Source organism: Aplidium turbinatum, chromosome 6 (assembly GCF_918807975.1).
Source record: "Aplidium turbinatum chromosome 6, kaAplTurb1.1, whole genome shotgun sequence".
NCBI classification, from domain to species: domain Eukaryota; kingdom Metazoa; phylum Chordata; class Ascidiacea; order Aplousobranchia; family Polyclinidae; genus Aplidium; species Aplidium turbinatum.
In genome coordinates this window covers 10756703-10771178 of record NC_137477.1, presented here as the reverse complement: position 1 = coordinate 10771178, position 14476 = coordinate 10756703, and the positions used below count along the sequence as shown (strand labels likewise).

At 37.7% G+C, this 14476-nt stretch overlaps 2 protein-coding genes across 2 annotated transcripts in view; one reads left to right on the top strand and one right to left on the bottom strand.

Moving 5' to 3' along the window:
- LOC145771907 (uncharacterized) overlaps positions 1-14476 on the top strand; it is a 51421-nt gene that overhangs the window by 32837 nt on the left and 4108 nt on the right. Inside the window, exons 44-50 of the mRNA XM_082583666.1 lie at positions 230-397; positions 700-825; positions 995-1120; positions 1599-1709; positions 1941-2033; positions 4405-4515; positions 5024-5208. Coding sequence (XP_082439792.1) covers positions 230-397; positions 700-825; positions 995-1120; positions 1599-1709; positions 1941-2033; positions 4405-4515; positions 5024-5208 — 920 coding nt within the window. The remainder of the gene's footprint in view (positions 1-229; positions 398-699; positions 826-994; positions 1121-1598; positions 1710-1940; positions 2034-4404; positions 4516-5023; positions 5209-14476) is intronic.
- On the bottom strand, positions 5869-13563 carry LOC145771950 (coiled-coil domain-containing protein 27-like). Its single transcript, XM_082583724.1, has 10 exons — positions 13499-13563; positions 11562-12419; positions 9749-9902; positions 9231-9380; positions 8833-8940; positions 8209-8404; positions 7859-8100; positions 7364-7501; positions 6710-6901; positions 5869-6423 (listed from the first exon to the last, which is right to left on the bottom strand). The coding sequence occupies exons 2-10, from the start codon at positions 12368-12370 to the stop codon at positions 6253-6255; spliced, it is 2160 nt and encodes a 719-aa protein (XP_082439850.1). The 5' UTR covers positions 12371-12419; positions 13499-13563; the 3' UTR covers positions 5869-6252.

The following is a 14476-nucleotide window of genomic DNA, read 5'->3' as shown; positions in this document are numbered from 1 at the left end:
ATGACATCCCTCACCTTTTGGAGAAAAAAATCCAATACTTTGTTTGTTTGTCTATAGTAGTCAAGTGCTCTGTTGAAGCTACTCCCCAGACAGCAAAATCCGCCATTTATACATCTACAACATCTGTAGACGTTGAGCCAATGTAAAAATAACAGATTTTCCTTACTGAAGGATCTGGTGTTCAGCAGGAGATGTCATCATCCGTGAGAACTTGTGATCTTTTGTTCAGGTGAAAGAGGATCAGAGTCACATAGCCAAGTTAGAAGACACTCTCTCTGAAAGCCAACGCAACCTGATGGATTCCAGGGATGAGATACACGACTTGAAGAACCAACTAGTTGATTTAGAGCGTCATTTCAACAACGCACAAGCGCAAGAAAAAATGCGGCTCAAGGAAGTAAGCGACTTAAGTGAATTCCTTCTAAAAATATAAAATTCACCTTCGATAAGCAATGGTTTAGTATTAATCCTTGTCATCTTTATTATAAATATGCAATTATGTATGCATGTGTGATGTATCAGCTGTATGTTTGTTTTTTCTTTTTCAAAAAGGATTAGTGTAAAATTTTACATATTTTGTGTTGTCAGATAATCACATTTGCCGCTACATTGTTTAACATTGATAAAACGCAATTGTCTTGCTTGTCGCACATCGCTGATCGAGTGAAAAAACGAAAGACTAAACCCTTTCTATGTCAGATCGAACGCTACGAAGACAACCTGACCACAGTCCAGCAGGACCTTGAAATGAGCCAGCAACAATATAAAGATTGCCACCGTCAGCTGCTGGACGCCAACCAAAAGTTAAACGATCTTAAAATTCAGGTTCTTATTTTGATTTCATCGTGTAATGCAGTGAATTGTTGACATTTTTACGTTTTTGCTGATAACTTTGCGTCGTTACGTTTTACGTCACCAAAGTTTACGTATTTCGTTGCCAATAAAAAGAAAATGTAAAAAATACTGAAAGTGAAAGTAGAAAACGATTTTCTAGCTTTCATCGATAGAAGGCACGAAGCAAGAATCGATGGACCAGCTTGGTCAGAGCTCGAAGGAAAATGCGAATTTAAAGTCAGAGCTTCAAAAGAATTGGCATGAGAACCAAGCCATGGCCCAGGAAGTCAGTTTTATTTTTGTTTATTTTATCTACCGTTCTTGTGTATTAAACGGAAATATGGATTTTCAATATGCCATGTAGACTCCCAAATGTCATTGCATAGAAAAATAAAACAACAGCTCTATTGAAAACCAAAAGGTGTCATGAACTAATTTCTCTGATGTTTGGTCTTCTGCCCGGTCCTCCACCCGTTACCTTGTTACAGACCTGAGCTAGCTGGTTTTAACTGGCTTTACCCCCAAACTTTGCTGTCTACTATGATCTTGATGGAGAGGTTGCCCTGTTGGACCATATACTGATGATTTCAAGAAACCACACATCAATTATTATGTATTATTGCAAAAAAAAACAATATCATCATAAAGAAAATTGGCAACGCTATGCCAACATTGAAGCGCATTTTTAACTTAATCGTTTTTAGAAGCTTTGTAACAATATTATTTTTATGATTTGGTGTGTTTCATATGTCACTTTATCTCAGATTGCGGTCTACGAAGAGAAACTGCGTAAACTCCGCAATGAGTTGAGAAAGATTCAAAAAGTGAACAAAGAAGCCGAGGAGGAAGTGCGCAATTATGAAATGAAATTAGAAGTAAGTTTGTAAAAAATCAGTTTTAAAATTATCCAAAGAAAACCAAGTTTGTTCGTGTCCACATTCGTCAAACTTTTGTTACATTAACGTTACTTGCTGTTGATTTAAAAAAAAATCTAAATTGCATGCAAAGCTGCGAAACCAGAAGCATTTCAGAAGCATCTTTGGTCCGACTCTTGATAGACTTAAGTTTTTTTTGCATTTTCGGTGATTACTTTCTATTATCTAAAGGAAATATCTCACGAATTGAGCGTCACTCAAGATAAGAATCGGCAGAGCATTTCGGAAATTGCCAAGAGAGAAGAACAACTGGTTGTGCTGAAGGTATGTTATTCTTACAAACGTTTTATTACATAAAAAACAAGTTGCTTATTCAGTATTCACTAGGGTGTTTCATTTTTTCCACACTTTCGAAATTAAAAACGTTCGGGTTTGCGTATGATGGGATTTTGGACACTGATTTGAAAAAGGTAATTTTTATTCCATTATGACGTCATTTAGATGTGGCACCGCGTGGTCGAAATTCGGTGGGGCTAAAAATAGGGGATTTTCCGTAACTCCGTAACGGAACATGGTAGAAAGACGAAATTGGTGTCAAAATGTGCAGAAGGGCCGCTTTTCTATACCTTCTTAAGAGACTTCATTGCCGTATCTTCCCCGCAAAGCGAATTATATCGAAAAAACGATATTTCGTATACACAAGGTGTTGCTATAAGTTTAATTTTTTCGGTCAGTGGAGCTGTTGCTACAAATTTGCTTTGCATTACTGCAACAAAGCTAATAAAAATAATGAAAGCTGAGAGTGAGACCCATTTGGCTAACTTGGAAAGTTCCGACGAAGACGAAACAAGGGCAGCTTTCCTATTCCTTCTTAAGAGACTTCATTGCCGTATCTTCGCCGCAAAACGAATTATATCGAAAAAAACGTTTTTCACAACTTATGATGCACGGTACTTGTTTTGCTCCTAAATAAGTTATTTTTCGTAATACTTCTTTAACGGTCTCAAGGTAATTGTTCTGTTGCAAACTTAGCAATTGTATTCGTAATGCAAAGCTGAGAATTTGCAGAGATAAATTGATACTGGTACGAAATCAATACTGTTAAACTTGCTAATGATGTCTACAGTTAATCTTGCAGTACTGTATATCTGAACGATGTTTTGCAAAACCGGCTTACATTTCTGGACGTTCTCATTTCTCTCATTCTATTGCCTGTATTAACTGATCGTTCTAATAACAACATAACTCTTTAACAGCAAACAACGCTACCGGTACTATAATAAGCATTATCATTCCTTGTTGCACAAAAATGCACGAAGTCGCAAATCAGCACGTCGGTTGCTTTCATCACTAATTCGTTCTCCTATAACATTTTTGAGCTTTCCGATTCGTCGCTCAGTGGAACGATTACTGTTATCAATCGACCTCCAGAAAGATGGAGGTACATCATGGGCGCACATGACGCATTTTGCAATATGAGTTGCATATGGTTTCTTGTTTATAAATCAAAAGATGCTTCAAATTATGTGATACATTCATAAATGTAGAACAAGCCAACACCAGCATGCACATTTGATCGCTCCTAAAATCGTCGTTTTGTCCTTTGGTAACTTCCTTCTGTTCAGCAAACCATTCGATTTGTTTGTGCATTTTTTAATTGACCTTCTGAAGATTTTACTGCATTCTAAACGTTTGTTAACCCCCGACTTTTTACCAGTATTGACCGCCGTCGTGTCTGCCATTACTGAATAAATATTAGGCAAAATACTTTCGCAAGCATCCCGTGTGATGGTATTGTACAAAATTTCACTTGTGACAGATGTATCGGAGGAAAAAGATTTACCTGCGATCAATGCTTCCGCCTTGCCACGCTTCTCATTGATAAACTGGCCATGAAACATTCTGCACTTCAACTTTCTGCAATGCCATCATGCGAACTTTTTTACGTTGACGGAATATCGTCGATGGTGAAGCAGCGATTTCAGCACCTTCACAGCACAAGAGTTGGTCGGATTGCTGACGGATGCTTGTCATTCGGTGGTCTGCGATTATGCAACTTTCACTACTCACTTTCAGAGTCTTGCGAACTGACTCCTACATGTGATGGGTTTTATCAAAATAGTTGGATCAGTTTCGTCTTTATCAGAACTTTCCAAGTTAGCCAAATGGGTCTCACTCTCAACTTTCATTATTTTTATTAGCTTTGTTGCAGTAATGCAAAGCAAATTTGTAGCAACAGCTCCACTGACGAAAAAAATTGAACTTATAGCAACACCTTGTGTAGGCCTATGCGAAATATCGTTTTTTCGATATAATTCGCTTTGCGAGGAAGATACGGCAATGAAGTCTCTTAAGAAGGTATAAGAAAGCGGCCCTTCTGCGCATTTTAACACCAATTTCGTCTTTCTACCATGTTCCGTTACCGAGCTACGGGAAATCCCCTATTTTTAGCCCCACATGAATTTCGATCACGCGGTGCCACATCTAAATGACGTCATAATGGAATAAAAATTACCTTTTTCAAATCAGTGTCCAAAATCCCATCATACGCAAACCCGAACGTTTTCAATTTCGAAAGTGTGGAAAAAATGAAACACTCTAGTATTCACTCAACATGAGTACAACTTAAACACAAATATTACGTGAAAATGCATTTGAATGCAATGTCTACTTGGGTCTTTGTTGATGCTTCCAGGTTGAACTTGCAGCTTTGCAAGGCAAACATAAGACGTTAACTGAAGAGTCCCTGAATAATCGTCAGCAACTCGACAGTTTGCAGCAAAAGTACGCCGCTACAGCTCGCCAGGTAACTATACAGAGCAACACAATAGAGTAAAGCGTCTTTTACGCTTTGAGCAAGATCGTTAAAGAAAAAAAAAAAAAAACTCTTCACAACACGACTATCTGAAACTTTCCAATTGAAAAGCTTGATTTAAAACCAAAATTAAGAAACTGTAAGCTGTTACCGTAATTTGTATGTCTGTGGTGCAATAAAGCGAAAAAAATCAGGAAAATATATAAAGCCGATATTGTATAATATATTGTATTATAAAATATATAAAGACATTCGCAGCACAGCGGGGTCAAGGTAGACCAAAACTTTCTTGGGAAGAACTTGTGAAACGTGACCTCGTAGCCCTGAACATGGACTCTATCAACCCAATAAATCGCGAGGTGTGGAGGGGAAGACTTCGTTCTCGACAGACAGACAGGCCACACCCTCGACATGAGGATTAATTCATGTCCTGTATTATAATCAAAATTGGTTGATGATGATGATGATTGTAACCCTCATCAAATCTCATTTTGGTCAGAACGATTCCTTGAGACAAGAGCTGGATCAGTCGCGCCGGGACGGCAACAGACTGCGGAACGAGAGTGAAGCTGTTGTTGAGAACGTCAACATCTGGGTGCAAGAACAGAAGCAAAACAACGACCGGATGTCCGAAAGGTTGCGGGACCAGGCACAGGACTACACCAATGTTGTCGCCGAGAGAGAGTAAGAATTATGTTTGCTGCACGTTTAGGTAAAAAATTGTCAACATAGATTTGATGGTCAATTTAACCGAAATCAATTTAAGCGAAGGCGATAAACGAATGCAAGAAAGCTGACAAGCTCGTTTTTAGCTTTAAATGTTGTAGAATTGTAGATCTTAAGTTATTATTTTGGTTGAGTTATTGTCAGTGATACCAAGCCTAAAGGCATCAACCAAGCATACCGTATTGGCAGGATCAAACTTTGAAAATGACTTTTTGAATCGAAAATTTTTTCCTATCTTACAATAATTTCTGATTAAATCAATGGTACATCTGACCCTTTAGTTTTTCCACTGACTAAGCTGCCATCTCATTCTACTGTGGATGACACCAATCTGGGAACATAATCTCACTTCAACTCTGATTACGTTCATTGCCTGTAAATAGTAATACGACCGAGAAAATTGAAATTTCTCATGCCGGTTTCTGTGATTTTAAGCTTTCACGAGTAGGCCTATAGACTTTTTCATCACACGAAACGCATTGGACGAAGCATCAAGTTCAATATTCCATTTCTGGCATCGCCATCTGTGAACTCTTATTTTCTTCTAAAATTTTGGCAAGAGTTTACAAAAATATCTCTTTATTGAATACAGCAAAAATATGGAAACAGTTTTCAACACATCTACAAAACGTTTTTCTTTGCTTGTAAGGTTGCAATGTATCACTTTGCATATCTTTACAAGCAGTTTTGACTGCTCATATATGGCGCTATTCAATAGTTTGCTAAGACAGCTTAGATTCATTTGAGCACAAGGGCTGCAGGTTAAATTTAGAAGCTTTTAAGCCAGGTAAAATGGGAAATTTTCTCTATTCAATAGCAGCGAGCGCTCTGGGTTACAAAACGTTTTTGTCATTCTAAGTTGCGAGAAGTTTATGAGGTTTTGTTAGACAAAAAACTGAAGACGTACTGGTGCCTTGTTTTGAGGATATTGTTTATTTCATCTTCAATATCATGATAGAAATTTGCGAACGTGTAAGTGCGAGCGAATGTTCTTTTGTTCCACTATTTTTTCCCCGATTTCTTCGCTGTTTTTGATGATTTTTTGTCAGCAGGCGTTGTCAATTCATTCTCTCCATTCTCGTCTTGAATTGGCTCCAACGTCAGGATCAGTGGAGGCATGTTCTGTCCCAGATCACTCAGTTGCTGATGGAATTTGCTTCGGTCGTTTATTAGCTAATACAAAGTAGAAATATGTCACAAGGTTCAAAAATGTTGCACAAAATACTTAATTGCTATTCATACTTCTTTTTTCTGAAGTAAAAATTAAAAAAACGCACATTTTTGTGTTCTTGACGAAAATATCCACTTTCTGGTAAGAAATGCTCGTAAAATGTCCTAAATTAAACATCCAAACTATGCTTGTTGAACATCAAAGTTACAAATTTGAGCAGTCTCAGTAAACCCTCTTGTAAAACACCACATGAAATAAAACCGTTGAAGCATAAAACCAACAACCAACCTTCTGCACCGAGTTAAGGATTTCCGAATCATCAAGTATCGTCTCCGGCCTGGAAGCTCCAGGGGCCATGTAGACCGCTTGAACTATGCGAGAACGAAGCCTCTCAAGCCGTGATAGCGTCTGCTCGTTGGAAACCCTTGAGCCGAGTTCCTTTTGTTTCAGTTCGGCGATTTCGATGTTTAACTCTTCCACCTGAGTAAAGGTTGCATGAACTTTTAGTTCTTCAAAGTTCATCGAGCAAGCCCCCCCCCCCCAAAAAAAAACAAAAAAAAACAGCGAATCGGGAATTAGATTATTTTTTTGTGGCTCCATTAAACGTTGAAATGTTTTCTCTTGCATCTTATGCAAGAAAACATGCTTTCGTTCAATCTTGCGTTCTTTTTTATTTGTTATGCGACGTTTTTGGACGTTGAAACCACATAAAACGATGAAGAATGTGATCTGTTAAATATTCAAGCGCAAAACTATCAGGTTATTGAATATCAATATCAAGCAATAAATTCACTCAACTTATTTAATGCTTGTTGTTTAAAATGTCTGACAAATTCAAACACATACAAAAGGTGATGAAGTTTTTCTTAACCTTAAATCAAAGCAGCTTTTCTATTGTAATAACCCATCGCTTAAATATTTGTTGAAAGAAAATCAATTTACTTTTGCTTTGGACAACTTTCCACTCTCGAGGAATTGTTTGCTTTGTCTGTTTGTTCTGCGCTGTTCTTTGCTCATGGCGTCGAGTCTTTCTTCTTGCTGTGAAAGCTTCATTTGGGCCACTTGTAACTTTTCATGGCTCTGTTCAAAGATTGTTGTGGTTTAGCGTTGTTTTTGGAAAATCTTTCATACAATACATCAAGCTTCTGGTTTTTATTTTTATTAAATTTTATTTGATGGCTTCGTTTTTATGTTTTTAAAAGTCTATTTATATTAAACAGCTATCCTGTTAAGATAACTTTTCAACCCATTTTCGAGTTATTAATTACGGCTCTTTTCTGTATTTCTTGTCCAAACTTTATAACTGTTTCAATAAAATAATTTTCGAAAAGCAATTTTACTGCACTGAAAACGATCCACATTTTGCCTTGCAATCTTAGTTCAGTGACTTTCAAATGATTTTGTAAAAAAACATGTTTTCTGATGCCAATCTCTCACCTCACACAGTTCTCTCTCAATCATGGCAAAAATCTCTTCGTGTTTCTTTTCTTCCTTTAAGTTTGAAAACTTGTTGGACATTGCTTGGGCTTTGGCCGCCGATTCTTGAGCGTCGCGGTGTGTTTTCTCCAGAGCTATTTTTAGCTTTGTGACTTTCTGTTCAGCCCTGGATAGGTCCCTCTGTTGCGCCTTCACAACCCCGTGTGATACGGTTCTGTCGTGTTTCGCTTTTTTCAGCTCTTCTGCAATCAAAATATCAAGTTTTTCAGTCACGTGACCTTTTTTTTAAAGGTAAAGTTAGAGAAATATACTTCAGTATTTTCATTGTCCTTGAAAGTTAGTTGATTCACCTTTAAGCTCATTTATTGTCTCGTCTTTTTCTTCGATCTCAAGCACCAATTCCATGATAATTTCCTGTGGATCTCTTTGATCACGCGGAGGCAACTGAAGTTGTCTTCGAAACTCATCTAAGTTATTTTGGGTTTGTATTAAGGCGTTGTCGATGGTATTTATGTTCTCGTCCAGTTTCTCTGCTATTTCTTTTTTCTGCAAAAGAGAATTAATAAAAGTTCTCTAAAATAAAACGTGTTTACACAATCTTTTAACCTATTTTCATGTTGCTAAGGTATGAAAAATACACCTCATACCCTAATTTCACATTTTAAAAAGTTTGAAGAACTTCTCTGTACATTCTTTACAGTTTTGGCTTCGTATGTGTTTTGTTTATTCACTTTTGTCTGAGCTGTTATTGCTTTACTTTGACTGGAAATTGCCCAACAATCTATTTGCACAAACAAAATTGCTCAATTTTCCAAGTGTTAAAAATTTGTGTTCAAGTTTGAAAATTGCAACTTCTCTTACAACGTTGCTTGTTTACGACTCTGCCAATATCCATAAGATCAAGTCGTCTCACGCCATACCCCATACTATGAACAGTTTAACATGCAGGACTTTGGTCAGACTGGGACACTTACATTTTCTATCGTTTCTTTTTCGTTCAACAAGTTTGTGTCTGATGGGAGCAAGGTCGACTTGGTTGGTTCTGGGGTGTGTGGTTCCCGCAAGAAAGCTTGCCGATCAATCTGCGGATGCAAAGAATTTTCGTTGCATGTGTGGTGTGAATTCTCTGCTTGTTCGGCTATTTTTACCTGAAATACCTCAGAAGAGACCAAGTCAACAAAAAAAATTTTCTTGAAACCAAAGTGTTCGTTTTTTTTTTTAAACGTCGCTTAAACGTCTGGTGAAGCCAAAACGATGTAAGGCCAACTTTTGTTGGCTGGGTTTATGACAAAGAGGAAATGAAATGAAGCAGTTGGCTAACTGGCCAAAATGCACAATACACAGTAAAATATAAATGAAATACAAACATCACCTCCAGGTTTGCCACTTGGTCTCTTAGAGACGCTACCAACTTGTCCTTTCTCTCACATTCCCGCTCGAAGACAGAGAGTCTGTTTATCTCATCGCCCATCTGTAGCAACTTACGTTCTCTTTGTTGAGAGTTGGAGTTGTTTTTCAAATCCTGTTTTCAGACAAAAAATCCAGTTGTTATGCTTCAACACATTCAACATCAACACGTCGGCTGCATAACCGAGTGATGGGAGCCCTGGCTCAACTTTAGAAAGAGTGCCTGTTCGACACTGCTCATGAGCATGCGGTTTTGTATTTGGCAGGATAATTAAAAGGCATGCCTGAAGGTGGACACAAAGATTGGCTTCTTTGCCTTCTCGTTCACTTAATCTAAATCTTCAACCACCGGGCGAAAGCCTGGTTTCGACAAAAAACATTTAACCTTCATATCGATAAAGTCAATTCACAATGAGCATTGAATTGCTCAGCAAACAAAACCTGATTTTTCTATGTATAAAATCCAAAAGCAGACATATTTACCCCCACTGTTATCTCAAGCTCGGTAACTTTATTGCGCAGTTCGTTGATTATCCCATCTTTCCGTCTGCTTTCAGCTTCAGCCACACTCAACCGGGTTATCTCGTCTCCCATGTGCAGTAACCTTTGCTCCTTTTCTCTCAGCATTCCAACATACCTGTCCTCACCAAATATATTCATATTTTATACAACGAAATCACCAAGTACAGCACTTTACAGTTAGTCGATTGGCGGAGACTGAAAATGGAATTGAACAGTCCGCCCGTTTTAACCTAACCTCTATAATGCCAATACTACCACAACACTGCCATTGTTTTCATTATTGATTCAGCAAACAAATTCAGTCTTCAATGGTCAATGTCTTTGATCGAGCTAAGTAGTCAAATGGTGAATTTTGTTTGATTAGCAGGTTGGCGGTGAGATTTTATATAATGCTAAATATATCAGCACACCAAAAAGGGGTTGTTAAGATGGTTTTTGGGGCCTAACATATCACACAGCAATAAATAGTGTTATAAATCTTATGATCTGACAGTATATTGTGATCTACAAACACAAGTTAACTATATCAATCGACACGCAGTCTCACACCATCCAGCGTTCTTTAAATTCAGCATTTTGGTTTCTGTAGTTTCTTAGCAAAAGCTACATAAAATTACGCCCCGGAATGCTCTGCATTCGATTGACCAGTGGTTCTTAACCTATTTTTGACACGCCCCCCTGACAATGACTACATGTTATGCGCCCCCCCTGGTTTATAAAACAACTGCAACACTAAAATTAATATTTTTGTTGATTACGGTAGGGCTACAGATTAGTGAGGTACTTGTAGTCGATTCTAAGCAATTTGATTTTTAATTCAAGGTTAAACTCTACAAATTGCGTAGCGTTGCTTAAGTCTTCAATTCTGAGCATGTTCTTGGTCTTGATAGCAATTGCAGTAGAAAAAGAACCAAAGATATATGGATCCAAGCACTGCTAGTATTTAAATATCTTGAATTCAGTTCCAAGACGAGTTGGTAAATAAGAGGATAATCTCGGTATGTTTCTCGGCTTCTGAGCAAAAAATTCCTCTTGTGCTTCTTCAAAAACATTAATTGATTTCCATGTTTTCATCTGCATTTGAAAAGTATTTTATGCTGTTTGCTTTCAAGGCACTTAGATGAACTGTTACTTGATTAGTTCACTCAAACTCAAAGTTACCATCTGCGAGTGCAACGTCCAACTTATTGAAACTCACTGATATCTTTGTCACCTCTGCTTTTCCAGACATAAAGCTTGTAATTAGAATGATTGCAGAACAGGAGCAACAAAAGCTCCGTCTGTATATAGCCCTGACAGTGATTCCCAATTGTCAAATAATATGAATGGCAAAAAATAGTTCATGACATGGAAATCACCATAACAAGATTACATATCGTTGTAAAGCTCACCTCCCCATAAAAGTGGTAGACCCCCTAGGGGGGCGTGCCTCCCCGGTTAAGAACCACTGGATTAAATCTTATTTGTAAATTCAGTGCCAATTGACACAAATAGCAGAACCTTCCTTTTTACGACGAGAATATTTTTTCAAATTGTTTGTACTTTTTAACTGCCAGTCACTCATTCTTTCCGATTTTTAATAAGAACTTGTCAGGTTAAAGATGGCCCCAAAGCTGCTGTCGCCTGCAGTGCCAGAATTCACTTCTATTTTGAATTTGCAATTGAGTTTTTTTGCTAACGATGAAAACAGTTCAGTGCTCGAAACGTTTGCAGAGCCATAAGTTGAGTTTCTTCATTTTAGACAGGATTGTTATCTCATTATCATATAGCTTACCAAGGCTCGGTATCTGGATTTTCTTTATCCCAAGAAGACGCTTTACTGAACATCGTCTCTCTATCATAAGTGTCAGCAACATCTTGCCCATCTACGCTCCATCCTTCCTGAGTGGTAGGTGGAACAGTGCTTTCGGTGTGTTGGTACTGTACAGGTTCCATTTTGGGAGCTTCTAGTCTTCCTAATCCGGACATCTTCACACTCAATGGTACTGACTTTGATCTTTCCTCCATAATGAGTTTTAAAAGAGGAGAACTTGCCGCTCTATTGTTCATCGGAGCTGTTTCTGGCCGAGTGCTGAGGTGAGAAGTGGGAGATTGCTGACTCTGTGCTGAAGCTGGCCGATTTTTCTCTAGCGTTTCGAATTTTCCTGACTCGACAAATATCTTTCTTTTCCCGAGCTGACTCGGTGGTCTTGTGGAACGTGCGGATGTCAACTGACTCGATCGAGGAGTCGCTACACCCGAATCATCATCCTCCAACATTCCAAACTCATGAGGAATCCCTCCGTGTCCGAAACGAATCAAATCACCCGGCATCAATTTGACAGCTCCATTCTGGATCCTATGCTCGTTCACATAAGTACCATACGAAGTGTTCAAGTCAGTCAGCGTAAAGCAGCCTCCCTCAGCATTCTTTTCAACTACAGCATGACATGTATCTGCCTTTCCCGAAGACAGCGGTATATGTGCTTCCGCCTTTCCGAACTGAGGTGGCGGCACTACATCCCTATTTGTTCCTTTTCCAATTGAAATAATATCCGCTTCAAGATTATAGAAATGTCCTGGACTCCGTAGATATCCCCTCATTTCAATTCCAAAAAAAATATTACTTTGTTTTAAATTAGGTGATTAGGACCTGAAAGGTTAAGAAAGCTTTAGGTACGTCAACTAAAAGCTTATAACTATCGTTATGGCAACGTTAAAATAAAATCCTGTTTGTATTCACTTATGAAAACTTAAAAAGTACCAATGATTTAAAAAACAGTTCTAGTTGAATCTCGTTTAACACGAAAGCCACTGCATACCCAACTCCAGCATCAAAAGTATGTTACTCTCCTTACAGGTAATATTTTAAAAGCTTATTCAAACATCCAGATAAGCTTACAACTGAATATTTATGTCAAATACTTATTACATTTTTCTCTGTGCTTGAGTTGTAAAAATCAACTTTAGAAAGGCTGCCGTTGTTCTCATTAATGTTGTCAATTTGAAAGACAAATCACTTGGGGAATGAAACAACTATCTTTTGAAATTGTTTTGTTTCTTTAATGCCACAACAATTTCCTTTCTTTTCAACAAAAGCTCAGTCATTTAATACTTTGTCGTGATTCAAAACCTTTATTTTTTCTAGTAGAACCTACGCCTGAAAACGTTAAAATGACACGAAAATAATCAGACCTCTCTTCCACTATGGTTTTATGTATTTTTTAGTGTACAGTCCACAAGCTTTCAGCCATTTAATACCGATCATACACTTCAAATTATACTTTCAGCTTACATCACAAGTGCTACTCCAGGCTACTTTGTTTCAGGCTGTGAAACACAAAAGACTTAATCATTGACCGAACGATTTACAAATTGTACACTGACGCGTAACTATTTTTTGTTAATTTGCGTTCAATAAACGTGCTTTACGTTAAATTTTAGAATTTTAACTGTTGGTGAGAAACTGAATCTCGGCCAGTTTATACCATAAACCTTCACTCGCACTTCGGTTTGATATTTTATTGCTATACGCCATGGCGTTCATTAGTTTACATATCGCTGTGCTTGCGGTAATAACTGGAGAAAATCTTTTAGCGTGTTGCTTGAAAAGCTGGCAACGTTCCAATATACGCAGTATACCTACGTTACTTTTAATTGTTGGTAATGTTTTTACGTAAGGGATTGAGACAATATATATTACGTTACACAACAAAACTAATCTGCACTTACCAAAATCCTTGCACTATGAACGTTAGACCTATTCTGTCTGCTTTGTAGACCGGCTTTATTCTAAATTACTGTTTTGATATTTCTGGTCTTCCCCCAGCTATTGTGACAGAACAAACAGCGAACAATAGGAGGTTGTGTTTTCAGAGTTTAGTTATTTCTTTTGTGTTTGATGCCAGCGATTCAGTTCTATTGGCACAATTCAAAATGTTTAACGATAGTATGCTTTTCTAGACACACAGTAGTTTCAATCTTTTACGGTAGGCTTCAGATTTCAAATGTTCTATTGTCGTTTAGTAAGGAAATAATTCATAAAGAACATTTTAAAATTCTGTAAAAATCAACATTACTGAAAAGACAATTTGTCTGTGGCAAAATTATGGTTTATTTAAAATACGCTATTTTCTTCAATCTTATCTCTAAAACAATTACAGTATATCGAGAAATGATACAACCTAATATTTTATAGCTTTATTATTAAATATCTCATCAAGATATTTTAAGCCTTTGCAGTAGCCTACTCTTGTCTAGGTCCATGTTATGTGTTGTTTTATATATGCAATCAATTCGGACTTTGACGGGATTAAGCGAAGTTGCTCTGATTGAACAGACGATCCATTTACAAAACTGCAAAGATTGACAGTCCGATTAGGTTGTTTAGTCTGTAAACATACTGTATTATAATTTAAACATCCGGGTATCAGCCCCATAGCAAAGATAGTTAGATAAATTGGCAAAGAAATCCATCTTTGTGTTTCACTTCCTTGGCACAGTTTGTGTCTTGTCAAGACTCAGGAACGCCCATTTGGTAGGCGTCGAACCGGCGAGTTTCGAACATCGTGCTCAACAATACACCGCAAGCTACACAGTTGTGACACACTTGACAGAAGCAATGAGTTTATTTTTGTTCGTGTTTGCACAGGCCGCCTTATAAAGCCCTCAGTTGATTCAAGCTGTAATCATGTTTCTCACGAATTCATT

Coding starts and splice junctions, on each gene's coding strand:
- LOC145771950 (XM_082583724.1), bottom strand. CDS start 12,370: ATGAGGGGATATCTACGGAGTCCAGGACATTTCTATAATCTTGAAGCG. Junction 8,101..8,208: donor GACAATAAATGAGCTTAAAG/GTGAATCAACTA, acceptor TTTTGATTGCAG/AAGAGCTGAAAAAAGCGAAA. Junction 6,902..7,363: donor GAAAGTTGTCCAAAGCAAAA/GTAAATTGATTT, acceptor ACCTTTACTCAG/GTGGAAGAGTTAAACATCGA.